Source organism: Globicephala melas, chromosome 15, assembly GCF_963455315.2.
Source record: "Globicephala melas chromosome 15, mGloMel1.2, whole genome shotgun sequence".
In the NCBI taxonomy this organism is placed as follows: Eukaryota; Metazoa; Chordata; class Mammalia; order Artiodactyla; family Delphinidae; genus Globicephala; species Globicephala melas.
In genome coordinates this window covers 86,644,319-86,667,232 of record NC_083328.1, presented here as the reverse complement: position 1 = coordinate 86,667,232, position 22,914 = coordinate 86,644,319, and the positions used below count along the sequence as shown (strand labels likewise).

Below are 22,914 nucleotides of genomic sequence, written 5' to 3'. Positions count from 1 at the left end.
TGGCCATGACCCCTGCCCAGCCTTGCCTGCGGGAACGGAAGGCCCCACAGGTCAAAGAGGCAACGCCACGCTTCTCCCGGCTGCTAGGACCAGACAGGCTCCCCGGAGCCACAGAAATGAGGCCGGCAGGACCGGACCCTCTGAGAGAGCTGGAGCTTCCTGCCCCGTTTCCGAGTCAGCTCAGGTCGCCAGAAGCCTGCGGCAACCGTGGTTCCTCACCTTAGAGGCACCAGAGCCCCAGTTCCTCTCTGGCCTCAGACGGGGATGGGCCGGGGAAACCCGGCCTGGATTCCGACCCCCAGCACAGAGGCCCGAGGGCGGTAGGAACCCCCTGAACAGGGGGCGACCTGAGGGGCCAAGAGGGGCCCCTCCTTCCACAACCTCGGCTCAGCCTGGAAACCCAGAGCCAGCGCCTTGTGGCTTAGGGCTTAGCTCAGCTCAAGGCATGAAACCAAAGGCAATCACAGCCCCGGGTCCAGCCCCGCAAGGACGCTGAGAGCCGGAAACCTCTGGGTCCTTGCTCCTTGCTTGAACAAGACCATCAAGGAGAGCGGCTGGTGCCACAGGGCGGCCCTGCCCAGACGTCAGGGGCAGGGGGAGCAGAGACAGGGCACAGCCAAAGAAGGGGTGAGCACGGAGGAGAGGCGTGGGGGCGAGGGCACGAGGGGCCAAGACGGAAGCAGCTGGAAGGGGCTGCATGAGGAGGGAAGCGCACAGAGTTTCCGCTGCTGTCACCAGCATCCAGCTCACTTAGCAAGAGCTGCACGGCCTGTAGCCCCGAGCCACGGAGAGACGTACGAGCCAAGGCCAACTCGGGACTCCTCCCGAATCTCCACGGCAGGAGGAAAGCAGGCCAGACAGCCCGGCAGGGCTCCTCGGGAGAGGGAGAGAACGGGCCGGGCCACCACGAGCCGCAGCCAGGCCCTACCCCTGCTTGGCCCTCCCGGCCCTCGGCCCTCAGAGGGGAGCGCGGGAGCCCGTAGCGGCCCTGGGCCCAAGGGGGCAGGCAGACAGCGGCGCTCAGAGCAGGGAGATACAGGCAGCAGCGGCGACAGCCAAGCAGAATCAGCCCCTCCGTGGCCCTGCCTCTCGGCCCCACGGCCCCGGGCCTCGGGCTGGGGCCGGCCTGTGCCAGAGCCCCGCAGAAGGCTGCTTTTGGCCGGAGCCTCATGGAAGGAGTGAGCAGAGCAAGGAAGCCACCCAAGAGACGGGAGGCCGGGAGGGCAGACATACTTGAGGTCAGCAGAATGGGCAGCCATGAGGTTTCTGAGGCTCTTGTCAGCAAGAGGGCAACCAGAGAGGCTGAAAGAGAAGAGATGGGATATCGGGGTGAGCCAAGAGGGGGAGCAGAGGCGCAGAGGAGGAAGACCCACCACGCAGCACCCAGGCCGGGCCGGACCCGAGTGGGGGACGAACCTGCGGTGGGAAGCATAGTTCCCAGTGATGTGGCCGCTGCCGTCACAGCCGGGGGTGGGACAGCTGGACAAAGGAAACAGAGCGTCAGAACAGAGAGCGAGGCCCCCCCGCCAGGCCCGCCCCCCCAGGCTGAGCCCGCTCGGAGAGGGCAGCTGCCATCTGCCTCTGGCTCACCGGAAAGCCAAGGAGCGTCTCGTCCCCACCAGCCCGCAGGGCCGGGCCCTCGCCTCTCCGACTACAAGCTTCTCCCACGCAACTTAACTCAAGAAGCAAAGGGAACCCACGTGAAGCTCAGCTTAAAGTCGGGGTGCCTCCAAAGCAGACGTGCTGTGCGTGCACACGTGTGCGTGCTGGGGGATGGGTGTGCAGGGAGCCCCTCCCTGACGTGGCAGGGCCTTCCCCGAGGGCGAGACCAGAGCCATCCTGGGGCGAGCCAGCTACAGGGCAGGAGGAAGCTGGAAGCTGGCGGGGTTCGGGGCAGGAAGAGGAACCCCAGGAACAGACTCTAAGCATCGGTGGGGGCTGGATCACCTGAGGGGCAGGGGCCAGGCCTCTCACGCTCCCTAGGGAAGGTGGTTCTTAGTGGGGGCCGGCCAGAAGGCCGTGGGGTAGCGCACGTCTACCAGTAGCCGCCCCCTCTCCAGTGGCACCTGGTTAAACTGACTCGGCTGCCGGAGCTGAGGTCATGGAGCCCAAGGCAGAGCGCACCTCAGGCCTGGGCGCGAGGGCCAGGAGCGCAGCGGGCGCTCGGGAGCGGTCCCCTCCCCTCGGCCCTTGTCTGCTCTGTGGGCCAGACGGGGGCTTTTGCCCTCACTCTTTATCAGCCTGAAGGAGTGGGTTAGAGGCCCGCGTGGTGCAGGGGTGAGAGGACGCCTTCCCCCACTGCCTGGCCCAGGAGGGGCCTAGTAGCGGAGGCCCAGCCTCTGCCCACCAAGGCAGCCAGGCCAGCAGGACGGTCAGCACGGGGCGCTCCCGCCAAGGCGAGCTCCTCTCAGGGCCGTGGAGGTGCCCTGAGGGGTCCTGCCGCCCAAGGTGGGGACTTACGTGAGCAGCTCCTTCTTTATGTCCTTGGAGAGAAACTTCAGCTTAAAGTTGGCCAGGGTGACCTCCCCGGGGTACTTCCTCTCCTCAAAATTCTCCTCCGACGCTTCCTGGTCATCTGCTTCAGAAGAAGCAAAAGAATGGGCTGCTGGCTCTGACTGCAAAAGACCAGCAGGGAGAGGTTTTAACCGGCTGGCGGGGGGCCGGGCGCCCGGCCCGGGGGCTGAGGGAGAGGGGCCTTTCAGAGGCATCTTCCGGAGTCTCCTGTCTTCTGGAAGCAGGAGGAAGACACAGGAAACGGTGCCCCGAGGGGCTGGGGTGCTGCCTCACCTCAGCCACTGCTCCTGAGCTGCCCGGGAACGAGGAGACCCGGGCGCTGCCCAGCACCACGGCTCCTGACGCCCTCCGCGGACTCAGGCAGGTGGGTCACCTCCCACTACCCGCCCTGGGCTGCAGTCTACACGCCAGAGTGTACGCCGAGGGCGGCTCCTCTGGGGCTGGGGATGCGCTCGCTCAGTAGGCAGTGGCACTGAGGACGTGTTTGTTGAAATGCTACGAGGCTGAGACGGCACGACGCACAGAGTACGTGACCTCGGGACCATCTGGCCCCACCGAGCCCCAGCTGGCACGGCGACCTGGCCGCAGCCGGCACCGAATAAGCACTCTGGCCTCAAAAGCGGGGCCTGCACGTGCTGAGTCGCCACCCACGGGCAGGGTGCTGTGGTGCAGGGGGTGGACAGGGACAGTCCCTGCGTCTGGGCGCAGGGAAGGAGTCCACGAGAGTCAGGAAGGTCAGTGCCCTCCAGGTCAGGCTGCAGCAGACCACTACCCCCGTGGGGGATCACGATTCAGATCTCAGGACTGGTACTTGCTGTGCGTCCCAGGCACGCTGTCCGACCTCCTGGGCGCCACACTTTTCAACTGGCAAGAATAGCTGCCCCTCCCAGGACGGCTGGGGATGGAAGGAGGAAGGGCCCTCGGCACCGTGTCACGCCGAGGTCACTGCCGCCACTGGTACTGTTACTGAACAAGGCGCAGCTGGGTGGACGAAGCCCCTCAACTCAAGCCCAGTCTGCAGGAGAAGCGGGGGCCTCCCAGAAGCATAGGGGTAGAGGCTGCTGCAGAGCAGGGAGCGTCCCAGAGGCCCCTAGACACGGGGCCAGCGGTGTTGGGGTGTTGGGGGACCTGAGGCGGGGCTGCTGCCAGAGCTGGGTGAGGCAAGGCTGAAGAGTGGGGCAGTAGCCCCACGAGGATGGTCAAGGAGCCTCGGACAGAGCTAGAAGGAGAGTCTGAGCAGGGAATCCAGGGCCATGGTAGAGGGACTGGGAAGGCCTGACGCAGGAGGTGTTTCTGGGGGGTCACCCAGTAGGACGTGGGCATCTGTGCCCAGGACACAGGGGAGGAGAGGAAGGGCCTGGGGGTCAGCTGAGGCTTCCTGCTGGAGAGTGGACTGTCGACCATGGGGCAGAGCGGCAGGCCTCTGTGGCCAGGGACCACAGGACCTCTGAGACCAGGGTCATCCACAGAGGGCATGACAGTCCCGGGAGGGGAGAAGGATGCTCAGAGGGCACGTGGAGGGGGCAGGGGCAGCGTGGCCAGAGAGGCCAGCCTGAGCTGGGGGTCAAAGAAAGGGGCAGGGAAAGGGAAGGAGCCGAAGGAGGGGCCGGGGGGCAGAACTGGATAGGGTGACAGCAGACGTGGGGACGCTACGCTGGTGGCCCAGAACAGGAACAGGAAGGCGGGGCCCACCAGCCAGGGAGAGGCCCTCCTGCCGGCCCCGGGTGGGCACCCTCAGCCAGCCTCCCTCCCCTGGGGGCTCCCTCTGAAGAGGTGTCCCTCTTCTGAGGCCAGACATTGAGTTGCAGCCACGTGACTGAGGCAGAAGACCTAGGCCTGGGGCTCAGTCGGCTCCTCTGTAAAGTGGGGTTGCATGCGAAGCCTGCAGAGAGAGGGGCCCTAGCTGGCCCTGAGGGTGGGACCCTCACCACCCCGTACTCCTGCACAGGGACCTGCCCCCCTTGCCCTCCTGGGAGTGGGGGCTGGCAAGGAGGGCAGGGCTGGGGGGGCACCCACAGGCCTGTCCACACTGTGCAGAGGCCACCTGGTCTGAGCCCTCAGAGCAGGGCCCTGCTGTTCGGGAGGCTCTTCTGGGGAGAAGCCCTGCATCAGCCCCCATCTCAGCTGGGTGGAGTAACTGGGAAGGGGGTGTTCCACTGCCCCCAGACTACAGCTCCAGCACAGCAGCCTGGTGTGCGGCCCTTCACCAGGCAGTACTGTCCTGGGACTCTGGCCGCTGGCCACCCAAGGGGCTTCTGAGGCCAGGAGTTTTCTCCTGCCTCCGTCCAGGGAGCCAGGCGCCTGGAGTGTCCTGGTGACAGTGAGAAGAGGCTGCTGCCAGAGCTCTGGGTGTCCCTGATCTGGACACAGCAGGTCCGGCGGGAGGCCCACAGAAACGAGGAACTCGGAGCCACTCCCGAATCATCCCCCGTGGGGTCTGAACAAAAGCCCTTCTCCTCCCCGTGCTCTCGGAGAACCGCATTGGTGCCGAACAGTGATTCTGCAGAGGCGAGAAGGCCACCTCTCTCTCGGAGGGGACAAGGCCACAGACTGGCCCAATGGTGAAAACCCCTCCAAGAAGGTGGGCTTAGCTGCCCGAAGGGCGCAGGACCCTGGGTGGAAAGGGGCAGGACACACGGAGGCTCTGCCTGGAGCGAAAGCGCGTTCACACCCGCCCTCGGGTAAGGCAGACTGACCACCAGCGCCTGCTCGACCTTCTGCCGGCTCAGGACCCCAGGACCCACCTCCTCGGGTTCCTCCTCTCGCTGGCGGCTGGGCTTGGTGTAGTCCAGGGGCCGGTCCCACTCGTCCTGGCGGGAGGCATGGCTGGACTGGGGCGAGGTCACGGAGCTGCTGGGGGCAGTGATGCTCTGGCCCTGGGAGGCATCGGGTGAGGTCACGCCGGGGCCGCCACCGCCGCCGGGGAAAGCGTTCTCCCGCCTGCGGTGTCTGTGCATGCTCAAATCCAGGGTTCCGTTCTCATCCACCGTGATGTCCGTGGCCTGCATTGCAAAGGTACCGCCTGTGTCAGACCCCACCCCCTTCCCACGCGTGCCTCTGGTCCCTTACTCAGCTCACCGGAAGCCCAGACAGCGTCTCCCTCCAAAGAGAGCAGACCCAAACAGGAAGAGAAGAGCCTACGCGGGAAGACAGCGTCCTGAGGCTGATGTGGGCCACAGTGCCCACTGCCTTGAGGCTTCCAGCGCTGGAAAACTAGACCCTTGACACGGCAGCTCGTGTGGGCCCAAAAACACGCACAGGGCCCTTAGACTCGGCGAGATATGGGAACACACGTGTGCACAGCCACTTGGGCCCCCTTAGGCACAGCGCACAGAGTTCGGAGGGGACCCATCCAATGCCTCTGCCCAGCAGGGTCAACGGTCAGGAGGGAGAAGAGGAAAGAGTGGGAATCACCTAGTAGACCCTGGGTTTGCTGAGCCCCCTTCGTGCAGGCAGCACGTGCCCCTGACTGCAAATCCCAACCCCCTTCTCTGCCTCAGCAGGGGCTCCTGGCAGGGGACACACCAACCTTGCCGGGCAGGTCCTGCGGCTTCGTGCTGAGGTTCTCGGGCATCTCCCAGCAGCGCGTGGAGAGGTTCAGGATGGCCGTGGCGGCCATGTGTGCGGCCTCCGCGTCATGGGCGTAGTCGAAGCCTGTAGAAGAGGATGAAGCGCAGGGGCTGGGCCTGGGGGGAGAGGCCTTTGGGAAAGGTTTGGCTGCAAAAAGGGAACAAGAGCAGGCTGATATACAACCTGAACGGGAGGTGGCCACGCAGACATGGGGTGGGGGTGGGGGGTACTTCGGGATGGCTGGGAGCCTGGCCCCACCGCAGCCCCCCCCCCGTCGGGCACTGAGAAGGCCGTTTCTCTCTTGACCTAACTTGGGCAGAAAGGGCAAAGCCTCCAAAGACGTTCGAGCGCCCCCGATATTTCAAACAAAGCAAGTTGTCTGTCGGTGATGCTCATTAGAGACTAAAGTCTGCAAGTAGGAGGAGCGTCTGGAATATCAGTCAAGTAGGAAGAGTTTATCACAACGCCTCAAAAGGCTGATTTCGGTGTCGCCCCGCCCCTTCCGCCAAGAGCCACGGCTTTGGTGAATGACATTAGCTCAAATAAACACGACACAGGAGGGCATCAAACGTTATCTTTTCTAGTAACTGTGCTATAACCGTAAGGTCACTCTCAGGTATGATTTCTGAGTAATCAGGATATCGCCAGCAAATTTCCAGCGCCCCAGCGTAAGTGGGTGCCTTGCGAGAAGGCATGAAGCCCCCAGTCCTAACAAGCCGGAGAGACACTCGCACTCCAGGTGGCAATTGTATCATTAACCTGTAGGAGACTCATCACTGCCAATTCTGGGGGCTGACAACAGCCACCAGGGGCCGCCAGCTCCAATCTCAAGTGCACTGGGGCGCTTTTCCATTCTGTTTGTATTTCCAGGGCTAACAGGCTTGCAACTCACAAATTAGTGCAATAAGCGACCCCTCCCCCCCAAAAAATAAGCCAGGAAGGCTTGTTCCGGAAGGTTTGGCGGAATGAATGTTGTTAGCGCGACGAGCACCCGGAAAGTTTGTTGCTAATGTCACATTGTATCCAGCAAGATGGTCCCCGCGCAGGAAGCATCTGTCGGGTACCCAGGCTCAGCACAGCGGTTGTCTGACCCTCCCAGACCCCCAGCCCTTGAGCTGGAATAAACTGGCTGGGAACGGACAGCCAGGGGAGGGCACGCTCGTAGGGTGAACCACGGCAGCGACGTCGTTAAGTCTGTGGACGCGCACGGCATAACGGACTTGGGTTTGTTTCACGTGTAGTGAGGAGGCACATCCAGTTTGATGGTGAGTGTGTGGGCAGCAACGTGGGTGAGACACGGACTCTGAGAAGGCCGCCACGGGGGACTGGGGCGTTTGGGGCCGCAGGGTGGAGAGGACCGACACGCTGCTGCTGAGGGCTCCCCTCCGCTGCCCCTCAGACGCTACACCTCCGGGAGCAGCTTCCCCAACTTACATTTAAAGGCTTTCGGTGAGGTTTCGCTGGTCTGAATCTTTGGGGCAAGCATGCGCTTGCCAAAAACCTGAGCGTCAAAACTTGCGTAGTCGAAGGTGACCTTGGAGAACTTCTCCAGCTCCTTGGCCAGGTTGGCCCTGGGTGTGGTGGAGGCCACGCTGGGCCGGTAGCTTCCATACGAAGGGACCTCAAGCTGCTTCACAAAGCACATGGGCCTGGGGCGTGAGACGGAGATGAGAATCATGAAGACAGGACACAAGGACTCTGTGCTGTTCATCTCAAGGCCCCGTGCCATGGCCTGGCCCAGCCATCCCTCAGACCCCGGCGCGGACAGAGACCCAGGCAGGCCCTCCCTCACGTCCACCACTACAGGGTGCCTAGGGGCTGATGTGCAGGAAGAATTGCCACAGGGACGAAGCACTAGGAGCCTTGACGAAACAGTGCGTGTCCCCTTGCGGACCGCGTCAACAGAGGGAATGAGGAGAGCAGGTTTCTGAGGCCTTTGCCGGGAGCCCTAGAGGAGCATCCTTAGGGCGGCAGGCAGCCGAGGCAGAATTCTGGTGGTGGAATAACTGACAATTCCCCAGAGGGGAGGGAGCTGGGGTGCCTGGAGGGGACATGAAGGAGGTTCTGAGAATCAGCCTCAGGGCGGCCGACTCAGCCCTTAGCCCTCCAGGTCGTCTGCTGAAAGTCACCTGAGATGCCCCCGGAGGGGCTGCTGCAAGGGTTAAAGACACGCATGAAAGGACGCTGCAAGCATTCAGCCACTGTTACTGAAGCTCTGAAAGAGCTCAGATTTTTAAATGCACAAGAGATGGTGCGAACACACCAGCCCTGACAGCACTGGAGCCACGGCGGGAGAAAGACCAGCCCGGCACAGAAAGGCCACAGGGTCTGTACCGGTCTGCGGAGGGGCCTGTGTACCAGTCAGCTGAGAGAAGAGCGGAGGAGGCCTGGGAGAGCCACGCAGTGACTTCAGTCTGGAAAAGGTGGTGGGCGGAATTAAGAAGGAGCCAGTGGTGAGGCCCCCAGGGCGCCAGGCACTACGAGAACTTAGGTGTGACCCGAAAATGGGAGCCGGGTGCCAGGAAGACCCTGCAGCCGCGATAGGCTGGCTCTGCAGGGCCTTGGGAAAGCGAGGGCGGGGGCGCCTCCGGACCAGCCAGTGGCATCGGAGAAGTGGCTGGTGAAACCGACGGCTCTCCTTCCCCAGCAAGGGCGGGGGCCCCTCTGGACCAGCCAGTGGCATCGGAGAAGCGGCTGGTAGTGCTCAGGCACCCCCGGGGGTAGACGAGTCCTACACTTAACGTCTGCGCCACGTTTTGGTGGCTTCCTCAGCCGGGGCTTCCGCCAGCAGCAGACTCAGGGTCCGTGATGCCCGCAGAGCTTTGCAGAGATTCTCCCCACACCCTGGGGTACTGGCCCCTCCATGGAGCACGTGGAGCCTGGACGGAAAGCTCTGCACCGCGGCCACAGCTGCCACCATCTGGCCTCCTCCCCGAGGGCCCGGAAACAAGACAGCCCTGCCTCATCCAGCCTCATGAGAAACTTCTGAAGGCGATAACGCTGTCGGCCCACTTTACAGGCAGACAGACGGAGTCGCGTTCCCGGGGCACAGCCCCCACAGTTGGCAGCGGCCTGGCCCCCACCCTGGCCTCGCCACGACGCACCTGCCTGGTAGTTTGACGTTTTGTCAGTGACTTGGATCAAGGCAAGAAACCCGACAAGAAGCCAGAGGAACAGGAACAAGATGGAGGAAAGAAGCAGTTTCCACCACCCTGAGCGCCACCCGCTTGAAAGAAGCCAACTGGAGTGCAGGGCGCCCCAAGGGCGGGGCTGCAAGGGCTCCCCAGTGCGGGAGGGCGAGGCCCAGCCCGGAGACCACTTGCACGTGACCCTGAGGCCAAGGTGGGAGGCCACGCTGCTCAGGCAGAGGCTCTGCCAGGCACATGCCAGGGAAGGGACAGCTGGGTGACGGAGGTGGCCCGCCCACCTCCAGACCATGGTCTGTGCCGTCGCCCATGCTCGCGACTGCTGGACGCCGGGCCTGTGCAGGGGACGGTGGCCCTGGTCTCCCACACTCTCCTTTGGGAGACAGACGTGGAACAGAGAGTCTAGACGGGACGATCTGTCAGTTCTAGCTCCTCGGAGATGAGGGAGCAGGGAGTCCGCTGAGCAAGGACACGGGGGTGAGGGAGAGTCGCCCAGCACGGTGGGCGCCAGAGAACCGGTCCCACTGGGAGGCGATTCTGAAGGCAGGCTGCCGGGGAGCGTGTGGCCTTGGGAAAGCTCCTCAGCCTCTGGCCTTGTTCGTGGCACCTGCAGGGGCCTGCGGGTGAGTTCACACCAAGCAGACTCGCTCTGAAGGGTCTTTCAGAAGCCCCCTCATTGATGAGCCGTGTCTGCACGCACACACACTCACACGTGTGCATATGCACCTAAACACACAGCACCTCAAGGGTCACGGGGAGCAGCACTCCGGAGGGTGCCACTGGCACCCACCCCGCTCCCCAGTTCAGGGTCTGTCCTGGGGTGAGCAGCTCCCTGGGCTCCCTAGACAGCAGGGGTCCTGGGCTGGTGCAACCCACTCTCTCCAAACAGGACCAGCGACTCCACAAAAAATCCCTGAACAATCCCAGGCGGTGACATCAGACACCCTCGGGGACAGCGAGGCAGGGGCAGCCGCGCGGGTGTCGGGGCCACGAAACCACCCTCCAAGTCCCCCCTGGGAGACACATACACACGAGCGTGGACACGCACACGCAGCGGCGGAGAGGCGAGAAGCCCCCTGGGCACGTGCGGAGGCAGCCGTGAAGCCTAGCAGGACCCTGCAGGGCCTTCCTGGGTAAAAAAGCCCCTGCGCGTCCCTGATTCTTGTTTGTAGGAAAAAAAAAAAAAACAGTCTTGAAGCCCCCTTCCCACCCAGTTCCAAAGAGCAGGTTCAGTCAGTTAATAGGACAACGGAGTCACGGGGCTCCTAGTTCCTCCTGAAGAGACAGAGGGAACAATCTGACACGCATCTCTGAGTCATTCTGCAGAAACTAAGACCCCCACCCGGTGGAGGACGGTGATGACATGCTGACCGCAAGCACGTGGACCCCAGACTGCTTGGAACCGTAAGGCTGAGATTCCCTCACCATCAGCTGATCAGAAGAGGGTCCACGAGCTGATCACCCATCCTGGACCCTCTCCCCTCACACTGGCCGTAAAGACCCTGCCTGACAGCCACCGGGGAGTCGAGTCTTCGGAGCGCGAGCCGCCTGTCCTCCTGGCTCGGCTCTTGTAACAAACCTTCTCCGCTCCAGACTCTGAGCTTGGCCTCACTGCACGTCAGGCACACGGACCCGGGGTCGAAAACACGCCTCCCGGTCTGCGACTCATTTCACTCACCTGAGGATCCGATCCGAACTGGAGCTATTCTTGGAGGGGTCTCCCGTCGGTGGCTGCTGCTTCTCATGAGATTTGGCTAATTTCTCGGCAGCAGCAATGGGACACCCAGACAAACTAGAGGAAGGACAGGAGGACAGCTGAGCCCTCCTCCAGGCCCCGCCCGTCCGAGCCGGGAGCCAGGCGTCAGCAGGAGCTCAGGGGAGGCTGCCTTGCCCATAGAGGGGCCTTTCCCCAGGTCTGTCCTCAAGCCCTCAAAGCACCTGCTGCTGAGCCAGCTTCTGTCTCTGGAAACTCTAAGCCAATGACACAGAGACAAAACGCGCCCGGAAGTTCTTCAAGGCTCTGGGCAAAGGCACCTCCTCCGGGCGGGTGCGGGGCCCGGGCCACCCCTCACCTCCCTCCTCTCCCCTCACCACCAGCCAGAGCTGCTCACAGTCTATCAGCCCACGGGCCACGGGCTGGGTGCTGACCCTGGAGGACATGGTCCTGCCCAGGAAAGCACCCAACCCAAGACGCCACGGGTGCGGCTTCCACTGTCAGAACTGAGAAAGTGCGATCAGCCAGGGGAGGCGACATCGTCCCAGCGGTGTCGGGGAATTTAGCCTCAGAAACTCTGGCCAGTCGTTCCAGCGGAGTGTCACTTGCCGGAACCACTTCACGCCCCGCCACGGCTGCAGCTACGCGTGCCTCAGGGCGAGGGCGGGGCGACCTCTCACCAGAAGCCGGGCAGACATCTCAAGCACCGGGCTCTCAGCTCCCCTACGGAGCCGCCAGGCTCGGCCCCGGCTGCCGAGGTTCTGCCTTGAGCACAAGCTAGTGTCCAGAGGTTTCCCGACTCTCAGCAGGACAGGGTCTCTACCGGGCTCTCCCCACAGGCTGCAGGCCTCCCTGCGCTGCGCGCATCCATTCCTCCAGCCACCCTCTGGTCTCTCGGGACCCCCACTCACAGTGGCACAGGTGACCACCCCTCCAGGTGCTGCTCTGCTCCCGCCAAAGGTCTGCCCTGACCGTGCACTCACCCCAAAGGGCAGCACACAGGGAGACCGTGTCCCAGGCTGGGGCATGCACTGCAGGCACCCCCCCCCTCCGTGGCCCTCACCATTCCCAGCCCAGCCCAGCCCAGCCCAGCCCAGCCCCGTACCTTCTGTGCGTGTTACGGTTGCTATTCACGTGGCCCTGGCCTGTGCAGCCAGGAGTGGGGCACTTGAGCACGTTCTCATGCATGGCCAATACTGCAAGACAACGTCGGGGGCGGGGGGGGGCCGGTGAGCACCACCAGCGCGGAGGGTTCAGGAGCCCCAGTCCCCGCTCAGTCAGGCCACGCCCGCCCCCTCTCACGGTGACCCTGGCCTCCCTGAGGCAGAAACCTTACAAACTTAATGGTCACGATCGCTGCCCCTCGCCTAGAAGCAAGGACGGCTTTTCTCCTGAGCCCTCAGAACACAGACGGCGGCCCCTCCCCCGGTCCAGGGCCCGGCCTCCCCACCGTGTGCCCGTGTCTGTGGCCGGTTTCCAGGGGCCCTGACCCAGGCTGCCATCTCAAGGTGAGTAACTGGGCGTGCTCCATGTCGCCACGCTTGTAGGGCCCAAGTTTGGGCTTCTGGACGTGCCAGTCCAGAGGGACAGGGTCCTGGGTGGCCACTCCTCTATGTGGACACCATCCAAACACCAGAGGCGGCCTGAGCCGTGCAGAGCTACTCACTCTCCGGGGGGATCCTGTCCTTGTGGGGGCAGCCAGACAGGCTGCGGTGGTGCGGGTACAGCCCAGTGACGTGGCCGGTGCCGTCGCAGCCCGGTGTCGGACACTTGATCTCACGCTTCTCAGCTCTTGAGGGATCTAAACACACAAGGCCTATCCGTCAGAGGGCAGCCGGGAAGCTGGGCGGGAGGTGGTGAGCAGGGAGGCGGCAGGGCAGCTCACCATCCTTCACTCTGGCTGTCCAGAGAGGAGAGTGACCAGACTGCCCAAGAGCCCAAAAGGGACCGTGGCTGGACAGCACGGGGACCCTGGAGAGACCGTCCACACTGGCCGTCCGCGTGGAAAAGCTCCCCACGGCTTGCGGCAAGCCACAAACAGCGGAACCCGCCGGGCTTTAGGGGGGACCCCCCCGGATGGCGGCTGGCACCCTCTGCCCTGTCCTGCTAATGTCATGCGAGGGCCACTGGCTTCGGGCTGGGGGCCAGGCCTCTGCACAGAGAGGTAAAGCCGTGTGACAAGGTCTCTGCCAGGACACGTCCTTTGTATTTGACAGTAATGGGGACCGAGGGGCTGAGTCACTTACCCAAAGCAGCTAATAAAGGCCTGGGCAGAAATTTGACCCCAAATCTCAGTTACTGACCTCGTAGAGCCTCTGCAGGCCCAGAGAGGTCACTTTCAGTGTGGGGCAGAAGGGAATGCCTCTCAGGACACACACGGTCCCCAGAGCATAGCCAGTGTCCCAGGGAAACTTCCAGAGGAGCCATCCGTCCCCTTTGGTAGGGAAGCCACAATGCAGAATTCACAGACCATCCTCAGAAAGCCCACCCCAGGGAGGGCAGGGCCCTGGCGGGTTCTGTGTGTGTGGTTTAAATGGGAGGAAGTTGTCCTCAGACCACCGGGCAGGCAGGGGCACCCTAAGGGGCTCACAAGCCTCTCCCGGGCACCGCCTTCCTGCGCTCGCTGTCGCCGGCCTCTCTGTCCGGGGCTCGTACGGCGTCTGCACCTCAGCGTCAGTCGGTCCCTGACAACCAGTCCCACTGTCCTCCATGGCTCGGGCCTGCTCTGCACTGCTCAGTGCTCCCAGCCTGGCCACCTGCCTCACCGACCACAGGCCGCTTCTGTCTGGCCCACACCACCTCCCCCCGCCCGTGCCCCCCAGCCCGTAAAGACCTCAGGACTCGCCCATGGGTCCGGGACTGCGCACCCCCGGGAGGGGGCGGGGCAGGGCCAGGTGCCCAGGGGCCCAGCCTACCTTTGCTGCAGTAGCTCTTCCGGGCGGCGTCCAGGGGCCTTGCCGCCTTCCCCGGCTCGCCCGGGCCCAGCGGGCCTTGCTCGGCGGGTGGGCATCCCGGCTCACGGATGGCCCGCACCTGCTCGGCCTTCAGGGCGATGGCCTGCTCCAGGAGGCCCAGGTTCCCGCGGGTCATCATGTCGTACATCTCCGACTCGTCTGTGACTGTGGACTTCTGGGACCTCGAGTCCTCGTCCTTGCCGTTGTCATCAGAGCGCACTTCCACGAGGACGGAGTACGCGGGCCTGGGGCTGGGCGGCGCCGGGCGTCGGGGCTCAGAGGCCTCCGGGCGGGGGGCGGGGGGGGCCTGCTCCTGGCAGATCGCGTCAGGCGGGGCATCCCCCCGCTCAGTGCCCAGGGCCACCCTCTGCTTGCTGGACTCCTCGCTGGCCACACCCTCCAGGGACTGGGGACACAGCTCCTGGGAGCGCTCCCTGGTAGCTTCGATCGCTTCCTCTGCGTCCTCCGGCTGGACGAAGACACCCTTCTCCCCCGCACCGCTGGTGGCTCCTTCCTCAGCCTCCTCCCGCACCAGGCGCACGATGCCGGCGCCCCGCTTGGCCCCCTGGCCCGAGTCTTCCCCGACCAGTGTCTCTTCGGCGATTTGGCCCAAATTTAGGAGAGAAGTTGCAATGATCTCCTGATAGCTGCTGTAGCTGCCCTTGGAGGAGCCCGTGAGGCTGCTGATGGGATTGGATCCGAAACGGGCCTTGATGGGGCTCCTCCCTGCACAAAATCAGAAACTGCGTGGGAGGCACACGGGGAATAGAGGACAGGTCTCCAGGCGGGGCTCCTCCAGCCTGCCCCACTGCCGCCGGGCGACATCAAACCCCCAGAAATGGGCTCGGGGTGGCCGTTTTTGTCAGCCCCTCTGCCCGGATCTGGAGATCACAGTAAACTTATGTCGGGAGGTGGAAGGAGAAACCACCGCAGTAATTTGAAGCTGAGAATTACTCTGATACTTTTGATTAACGGTCCTCCCTGTCATGTGTACTTTCTTGTATCAGGCGAATCTACATTTCATAAAATGGAGCTTAAAGAATGGATCAGGGCTTCCCTGGTGGCGCAGTGGTTGGGAGTCCGCCTGCCGATGCAGGGGACACGGGTTCGTGCCCCGGTCCGGGAAGATCCCACGTGCCGCAGAGCGGCTGGGCCCGTGAGCCATGGCCGCTGAGCCTGTGCATCCAGAGCCTGTGCTCCGCAACGGGAGAGGCCACGGCAGTGAGAGGCCCCGCGTACCACAAAAAAAAAAGAATGGATCCAATTTTTAAAAATTGTTTCATAACTGATAAACAGCAAAAGCTGTTTTTAAAGTTTAAGGCTTTCAATTGCCACGGCTAAGACGCAGTGGGTGCTCACCACACCCAGGCCCCCTGGGATCAACAAGGACCACCCCCCAGGGCTCAGCAGCCAGCCCACGTCCTCCCACTCTAGGAGGGGCCAAGCCAGGGCCGATGCCTGAGCGCCAAACTCCCTCCTTTATAAGAAACCCAGCAAGCGAGAGTCCCCTGGCCCTGCACCCTCTCAGGCAGAGCCGGGTCGCCAGGAGGGAGGCGGGTATGAGGACCCTCCCTGGAGTGGCTCCAAAATGAATAAAAATCCACCTCAGGCCCTGAGAGCCGAGAGCACCAGAAGCTTGGAGGTGTCGCGGGGTTGGGGCCTCGGGCCTCAGCCACATCCCCAGGACCCTACAGTCAGCCAGGGACTCGGGACATGGACGTGTCCCACCTTCGCACTAGTGTTTGCCGAGGGCTGGGGGCCCCGCCCAGCTCCCCTGATGCCAAGCAGGCCCCTTGTTCCCCCTGCCCCGCCCAGCTCCCCTGATGCCAAGCAGGCCCCTTGCCCCTCCTGCAGGTGGCTCTCCTGAGGCCAAGTGGGGCGGGTCTATCGGAGACCCCGCCACACAGACGCACAGCCACATCCATCTGTCCGACCGCCTCTCACACACACAGACACACATCCAGGTCCACAATGCTCACATACAGATGAGCCTCTGGGCCCCCCGAGCCCCAAGCGCCAGCCCCTCCCCAGGAAGCCTTGCAAACGTCAGACAAGAGGCGCTTGTTCTCAGCAGGGCTTCCTCGCTCGCGGGAGCCCCGCCTGCTCACAGGCTGCGATTCTCCGGGCCCACACTAAGCGCCTTTATTCAGGGGAGAAAGAGCAACAAAGCACCTTCAGCTGGCTCGGGGCGATGAATCTCCTCCTGTCCTGACGCCTCAGCCTCGTCCTCCTCCGCAGTTCCTTCCGATTCATCAGAAACAGAGGCGCCCTTCACCTCGGCATCCTCGCTGCTGTCGCTGTCCACGCCGTAGCCCTCGTCCAGAGCCAGCTTCAGGGGGTGCGCCTTCCGCTTGGACCCCAGGTGCTCGGCCTCGGCGCCCCCCAGCTTCCTCTTCTTGGCCAGAGGGCAGCTCAGTAAACTGGGAGGGAGGAGGCCGGGCCACCCTGTCAGCACCTCCCGGGCCCCCGGCCTTCACCCTCTGCAGCGCTATCCCTGTCCTGAAAATTTCTCTTTGCATCTCATCACCACCCCTCCGCCAAAGCCCCAAACTCAAGACTGGCAGGTTGATGTGTTCAAAATTTTACAGTAATTGTCCGCATTAAAAAGGCCCTGCTTGTGCTTTAAATTTCACTTCCTGCTTCTCTGGGAAGGCCTCATCTCAACGGCCCTGTCCACGCCACAGTCATCCCCCCTGGGGGGCCGGGGCCGGGGGTGGGGGGGGCGGCCCAGGCTGCTCTGCTCCGTGCCCGCCGCCCCCCAGGCAGGTTGTCGGGAGTGCCCAGGCCCTTCCTCCTTCACCTCCAGACCCTTCACACCTCCAGACCCCTCACCCAGCTCCTGAGCCTGGCACCGCAGTCGGGGGACCCTGAGGCCCAGCAGACCCCCGGGATGACAGCAGTGAGAAGAGCCGCCCAGCGTGTGCCGGCTCTGCTCTGGGCTCTCCCGCACAGACTCCTCCGGCCTCACAGCAGCCCCAAAGGGGAGACACCGGAAAGGCACGCCACAGCCGCGCTCGGCCTCCCAGTAAGAGGGTCACGTGGGAGGCCACCGCAGCTCGGCAGCCAAGAGCAGGGGTGGAAGGTTCTAGACCCACAAAGGGTCCCGAGCAGCAGAGGAGCTCCAACCCCCAGCAGCCCAACCTCTTTCCCAGGAACCCTGCTGAGGGCCCTCCAGCCTCCTTACCTGCGGTGCCTGGAGTACTTGCCCCGGATATGCCCCGAGCCCGTGCATCCGGGAGTGGGACAGCTGGGGGGAGACAAGCAGGGTGGTCACCTGGGGGCGGGCCCCGTGGGGCATGGGGAGAGGGTCCGAACCTCGGGGCCCACCCCAGACCCTCACCCGGGGAAGCAGAAGATTGTCTCCAAACAGTTCCTCTCAGAATGGCTGCTTGCAGTTTGCGAAAAATTAATGAAATAACTCACGCCCGTTTACATAAATGAATGGTGCGTTGCAATCTTATAAGAGTTTAATTAAAGATCTGTGTGTGTGAAAGCAGGGCTGGACGACTTCCTTCTTCCACGGTGAGTCTTTCCCACCGCAGGCAAACCACCACCAGGCTTCCAGGGGGCTGGGAACAAGGAAGCTCCAGGGTGCCCCCAGAGCAGCACCTGAAGCTGGCCCAAGGGCAAAGCACAAACACGGGGATCCTCCAGGGCCTTCGAGATGCTGCGAGGCCCTGCCCGGCGGGCCCCTCGCCGGTACACAGCCGACCCCCCCGGCAGGAGCAACTCTGCAAAGGTGCAGCTTTGACCCAGGCCACAGGACCCCGGCTGCGGGTGGCAGCAAAGACCCCGCTCCAGAACCCGCGGCCTGGTGTGATCCCAGCTCCCCATGAAGGGCGGTGAAGCCAGGAGGGCCGATGACCCAGGAGCTGCGGGAGACCTCGGTGGGCCGAAGCCTGGCCTCTTACAGTTCCAGGGGTTCCTCTCCCTTCACCATCATCTGCCTCCCCACAGAACCAGACGGTGGGAAGCTCTGGAAACTTCCAGTCCCAGGCACAGACCACCCAACCCGCTTCCCCAGCAGTCAGCTCCCCAGGGCAGCAAGGGGCCTGTGTGGGGCTTGAGGTCAGGGTCCTGTGGGCTCTTGAGACGGAGAACCCGTGGTGGGAACAGGGGGAGCCCGAGCTCCTCCCGGGAGCTATCACCGCAGGGTGTCCCCATCCAAGAAGGGTCTGAGCCCCCCGCCTCCGAGCAGGCTCTCCCAGAGCCTGGGAAGGAAGGCTGTGAGCTCCTGAGGTTCACAAAGGGGCCCCACTCTGGACGTCTGTGCAGACACACTGATGTGTCTCATCTGATCGATCACGGACCTGACTACAGAGGACTGTGGGGTCCACACTCGCTGACGGATCAGCGAGAAACAGAACAGTCCGTGGAGGCAGGGTCGCGCCCCCCAGCACAACGGTGGCCCTTGCGGGAGCCGGGGTCTCTGAGGGGGACGCACCCTGCAGCCCCCCATGATGAGGCCACCGTGGCTCGTCTCCTGGTGTTTAAAAGAAGAGAGGAAAGGAGAGAGGGAGAGGAAGGGGGAGGGTGGGGGACATGCGAACTCTGTGTGGGTTCCCTTTCCAGACAGACAGGCCTTGCTGCTGCCCGAGGCCTCTCACTGAAATCTATGCCCCACACTTGCTGTCACTTTCTCAAGAACTAGCTTTGAGACTCTGCACAAAAGCTCCTTGTTATTGGGGATTTGAAGCTGAGGTCCCAATTAGTCGATTAATCACTGAGTCAGTCAGGCAATTAGGTGCCAGCTGCTGTAGCACTGGCACTGCCCCCAAACACGTCACCTGCTCCGAGCACACCTCCGCCCACCAGTTCAGAAGCACCTGGCCTCCAGCCCTGAGGGCCGGCCCTCCAAGGGCAGCGGGCCAGGCATGCGCAGAGCTGCCAAGGGCCCCTCGGGGAGAGGAACCTGGAGGCCCCCTCCTCCCCACGTGCCAGCACAGAGGGTACCCGCGGAAAGCAAGCCCCAGGGGCTCAGTGCCAGCAGGTCACCCTACGGGCACCCCCGGTGCTGGTAGGATGCCCTCTGTGTGCGCGGGGCCGGAGGGCAGGCTGAGGCACCAGCTCTGGTTCCAGGCCTCTGGAGCCCCTCCCCAGCATGGAGGAAGAGGGAGACCCGGCCAAGCCCTCCCCCGATTCCACAGCATGGCCCTGAGTGTGGCAGAGACAGGGAGGTGGGCAGAGGGCCTGCCTGCCGTCAACCTGAGAGGGGTCCTGGCGATGGCTCGGAGGGATCTGAGGATCTGGACATAAACAGTAGCTCTCAGGCCATGGCGGAGGCCGGGAGGAGCCGTGCCCCAGTGGGAGCCCCTGGAAGCGACTGGCTTCCCTCCGGCCCCGCGGAGGCAGGTAGAGGGCTCCCTTCTGTCGCCTTGGCAGGAGCTGGCCAGTGGCTCAAGAGGAGGCCCTCAGGTGAGGACAGGCGGGCTGCGGACTGGGGCGCGGGCGTGGCAGACGGGCGTCCTTCCCGGGACTGGGAGACGCCCCAAGGATGCCCCAAGAGGGGTCCACCCACCCCCTTCCCTTCCCTGCATAAGCCGCCTCCCGCAGCGTGGACAGCAGATGGGCCCCATGTAGACCGGGGGCGGGGTGGAGGGGGAGTTTGCTGGCTCTTCACTGCGCAAAGGGAAAGGCCACCAGACCCGCTTGTTTTCTCTCAGGGACTCAGCTTCAAGTCAGAGCAAGAGCTGAAGGGGCTCCGGGTGGGAGGAGGCAGCTGAGAGTCCTGCTTGGTCCAGGCCCACCAGCTCCTCAGCTCGTTTCCTAGCAACCGCCACTCGCCGGCAAGCGGCTCCCGGAGTCTCTGCTTGCGATGGGGAAAGGGCCGCTGGGGGCAGTGGGCACAGACTCTGGGTCCACAGGGTGCAAGTCCCTCGTCCACAGAGTGAGTCCTGCGGGTACAGCTTCCCTGTGACCCGTCCTCCCGTCAAGTGATTCCGAAGGGGTTCCTTTGACATCCCAGCAGCAAGTCTGCTCCAGGGTCGCTCTGCCTGTGCTGGCACCCACTGCGAAGGCCCCGCCGGGACCAACCACAGCCCCCCATGTGCTGGGGGCAGGAGTCGGGCTTGCGGCACCTGCCCCTTCCCGCGGGGTGAGCGCACAATCACAGAGCCTCAGGGATCGTGCCCCACGGCTGGTTCGTGGCCAACAAACGGTTGTGAACTCAGGCGTGAGTGGCACGTTCCACGTGGATTTTCCTCTAAGCATCGATTCTCAGAAACGGGAAGAATTGCTGAGGACATCGTTGCTAGAACACGTCAATGCATCTCTCCCCAGTTTCTCCATCAGATTGCATGCGGGCCTCACTATTACCATGCAAACAGGGTGAGACCAAGAGATCGACGACGCTGCACAAATTCCAGATGCCCACACAATCCCCTTACTTACACTGGTCAAGTCCGCGCTCAGAATATGTCAAAATACATCTATTCTGGGTCATTTTTGCTTCAAAGTTTCAAGAGAAACCTAGCCCTCTGGGTTTGCCTCTCCAGTCTCCTCCATTACTTCATCTGTTCCCAAAACTCAAGTCCTGTGCCCAGCCTCCTCTCCCTCGTTGTCCCCAGGATGTCCCCAGGTGAACGTCACATAGCCCAAGGGAAGCAGCACCTCCCCCGGGAGACCTGCTCTGCACCCTGTGGTCTGCGGCCCCTCTGAGCGTCATGTGGGGTCTCCTCCACTGGTCCACCCGCAGGCCCCTACCCTCCAGGGAGCTGGCCACTGTGCTCCATGCAACTCCAGGGGCCTGGCTTGTCGGCTGTGCCCCCCTCACCCTCCAGTCCTGTGACCAGGACTGGCCTTTGAGCAGGAGGGTGTATGATTCAGCTCTTCCGGCTGTGTGAGTTCTAACCCTCCGAGCCTCAGTTTCCCCACTTCACAAACGGGGAAACACCAGCAGCCGCCAGTGCTTCCATGAGAATCCCTGAGATCGGACTGCACTGTGCAGCCGCTGCAGGGCTCGCCGCGTGCGCGGGGCTCTGCACACCGCTCCCACGTGCTTCCCCTCCCGCCTCCAGGTTCCAGCCTCAAAGGTTGGAGAGATGCTGGGATGTTCTGGGGTCCTCTCATTTTCCTGACTGGCAAAAGAAGCCATCCACTCAACCACTATCTGGTGAAGAATAAGATGGTCCCAGCCCCAGACGTGTTCCCTGTCTAGTGAGAATCTTCACCCCTAAGAACGTAGAAGTGGCTTATGCCCTGGAACCGTGCAATTAGGTGGAGAGAGCTGTTCCAGGCTGGGGCGCAGGGAGCACGAAATAACAGCACCCACCCTCAGTAACTAGAAAGCTCTGTTTGTCTCCATCCTCGAGCCTGGAAGCCCACAGAAATGTCCATCAGGGAGTGGCCGTCACCCCCAACCCCGCAGCACAGGCAGAGCAGGACCGTGGTGAACTCAGCACCGGAGCTGCCCCAGGGGCGGGAGGGTGGGCTCGGAGCCCCTTCATCCCTCCAGCAAGCCTGCAGGTTACCTTGGCCACAGTTCAAGTCTGGCCCCATCTCACAGGAAACTTATAAAAATTAGACGGGGCACCCAGCGCCCACCTGGCACACGGGGGGCCCTCCCTTCCGTCTCCAGTGTTCTGAGCCAGACGCACTGGCACTACCCCTCGCCCGGAAAGGGGGGATGCGAGAGGCTGCTTTCCTTGCCACTCACTGGACACCATTCACTGGAGCTCTGCCTGGGCAAGATGGCCCCCGGGCCGGCCCTGGACGCCCCAGGAAGAGCCCAGGCCCACAGGACCTGCAGTCCGAAGGCCACGTGGGGCGATGCTGGGGCAGCCCAGCCCATAAGCATTGGGGTGGCTTTCTCTCTGGCCTTCCCCCAGCCCCTCCCCTCCACACACACACAAAGGCTTTGGCCAAGCCCAGGACGGAAGCCAGCAGGCGAGGGCAAGTCGACCTCTGGGGAGGAAGCCTGGCCCCTCCTGCTTCAACCCAGGAAATTGCCATGTGTCTGTCCTCCCTCCTGTTCAGGATGCCCGTCCCTGTGAGGCCGGCCTGGAATCTGGAAAGTCACAGAGCTCAGCCGGTACATAAGCCACTGCTGCCCTCAAGTCACTGGAAGACTCGGGCGTGGGACAGCCTGTCCCCTCATCTCTGGCCAAGGAGCCACTAAGACAGCACCTTGCTGCCGGCTGAGGACCATGGTGACAGTCATGTCCCAGGGGTGACAAGGTGTGAGCACATCTGTGCCACTGTGCAAGGCTGGCTGCATGGTGGTGCCAGGACAAGGCAGGAGAGGACAAGGCAGGGTGAGGACGGAGGCACACAGGCCAGGCAGAAAGGAGCCTCGTTAGGGAAAGCAGGGGCCCGGGCGCGGTTGCTCAACTCCAAGCGCCCAGTGCAACATTTAGGACGAACGGGGTCACAGGCGTGCACCATGCTGGGTGCGGGCAGGAAGCCTTTCTTACCTGAGGTCGGCACCTGTGGGCTCTGGGGGAGCTGAGTGAGAGAAAGAGAAACAGGGAAACTCGTGTGGGAAGCAGAACTGAAAAGGCACGTGTGTCTCCACAGCACAAGCGACTGAAGGGCGGGGGCGACCCCCGTCCTGAACCCCGCTTTTCCCTCCTAGAATGTCCTCCAGGGTCTCGCAGAGGGAGCTGCGTCCTCCAAGCCGGTGCTCATGTCAGACCGCCCCCCGCCCCCCGTGGCTGCTGGTTTTGCAGAGTCGGACAGAGGCCCCAGCTAAGACAGGCTCCCTGGGACAGCATCTCTTTCTCTAATCTCAGGGAGCAGTCATCTTCTGGCTGCAAAGAGGACCCAGAGGATAAAGCTGGCCGGAGAAGAGAACAGGTGGCCCAAGCACCTGGTTCCTCAGTGATGGGGCCACTGGGACAAGAACTTGCATTAGTCTGACTGGCAGACACTTGAGAAGCTCGGGGCGTCTGGCCCCTCCTTGAGGGCCACCCACACACAGGAGCAGTGTATGCCCTGTGGCGTCGGGGTGGCAAGGCTGGCCAGGATGTCGGGACTTGGTCCCTGCAGAGCAAGCAGGGCCTCAGCCCCTCTCCCTACC

At 63.2% G+C, this 22,914-nt stretch overlaps 1 protein-coding gene across 4 annotated transcripts in view; it reads right to left on the bottom strand.

Moving 5' to 3' along the window:
* The window catches only part of MYT1 (myelin transcription factor 1), a 102,376-nt gene that overhangs the window by 24,104 nt on the left and 55,358 nt on the right, over positions 1-22,914 (bottom strand). For 3 of the 4 annotated variants that reach the window (XM_060284284.1, XM_060284286.1, XM_060284285.1), the window contains 13 exons: positions 22,310-22,340; positions 17,083-17,145; positions 16,071-16,318; positions 13,860-14,624; positions 12,611-12,745; positions 12,050-12,140; positions 10,909-11,022; positions 7,519-7,733; positions 6,044-6,231; positions 5,259-5,516; positions 2,461-2,615; positions 1,417-1,479; positions 1,234-1,302 (listed from right to left, as the gene is read on the bottom strand). In XM_060284284.1, the coding sequence (XP_060140267.1) occupies positions 1,234-1,302; positions 1,417-1,479; positions 2,461-2,615; positions 5,259-5,516; positions 6,044-6,231; positions 7,519-7,733; positions 10,909-11,022; positions 12,050-12,140; positions 12,611-12,745; positions 13,860-14,624; positions 16,071-16,318; positions 17,083-17,145; positions 22,310-22,340 (2,395 nt within the window). The remainder of the gene's footprint in view (positions 1-1,233; positions 1,303-1,416; positions 1,480-2,460; positions 2,616-5,258; positions 5,517-6,043; positions 6,232-7,518; positions 7,734-10,908; positions 11,023-12,049; positions 12,141-12,610; positions 12,746-13,859; positions 14,625-16,070; positions 16,319-17,082; positions 17,146-22,309; positions 22,341-22,914) is intronic. The other variant, XM_030841598.3, reaches the window with a different exon arrangement.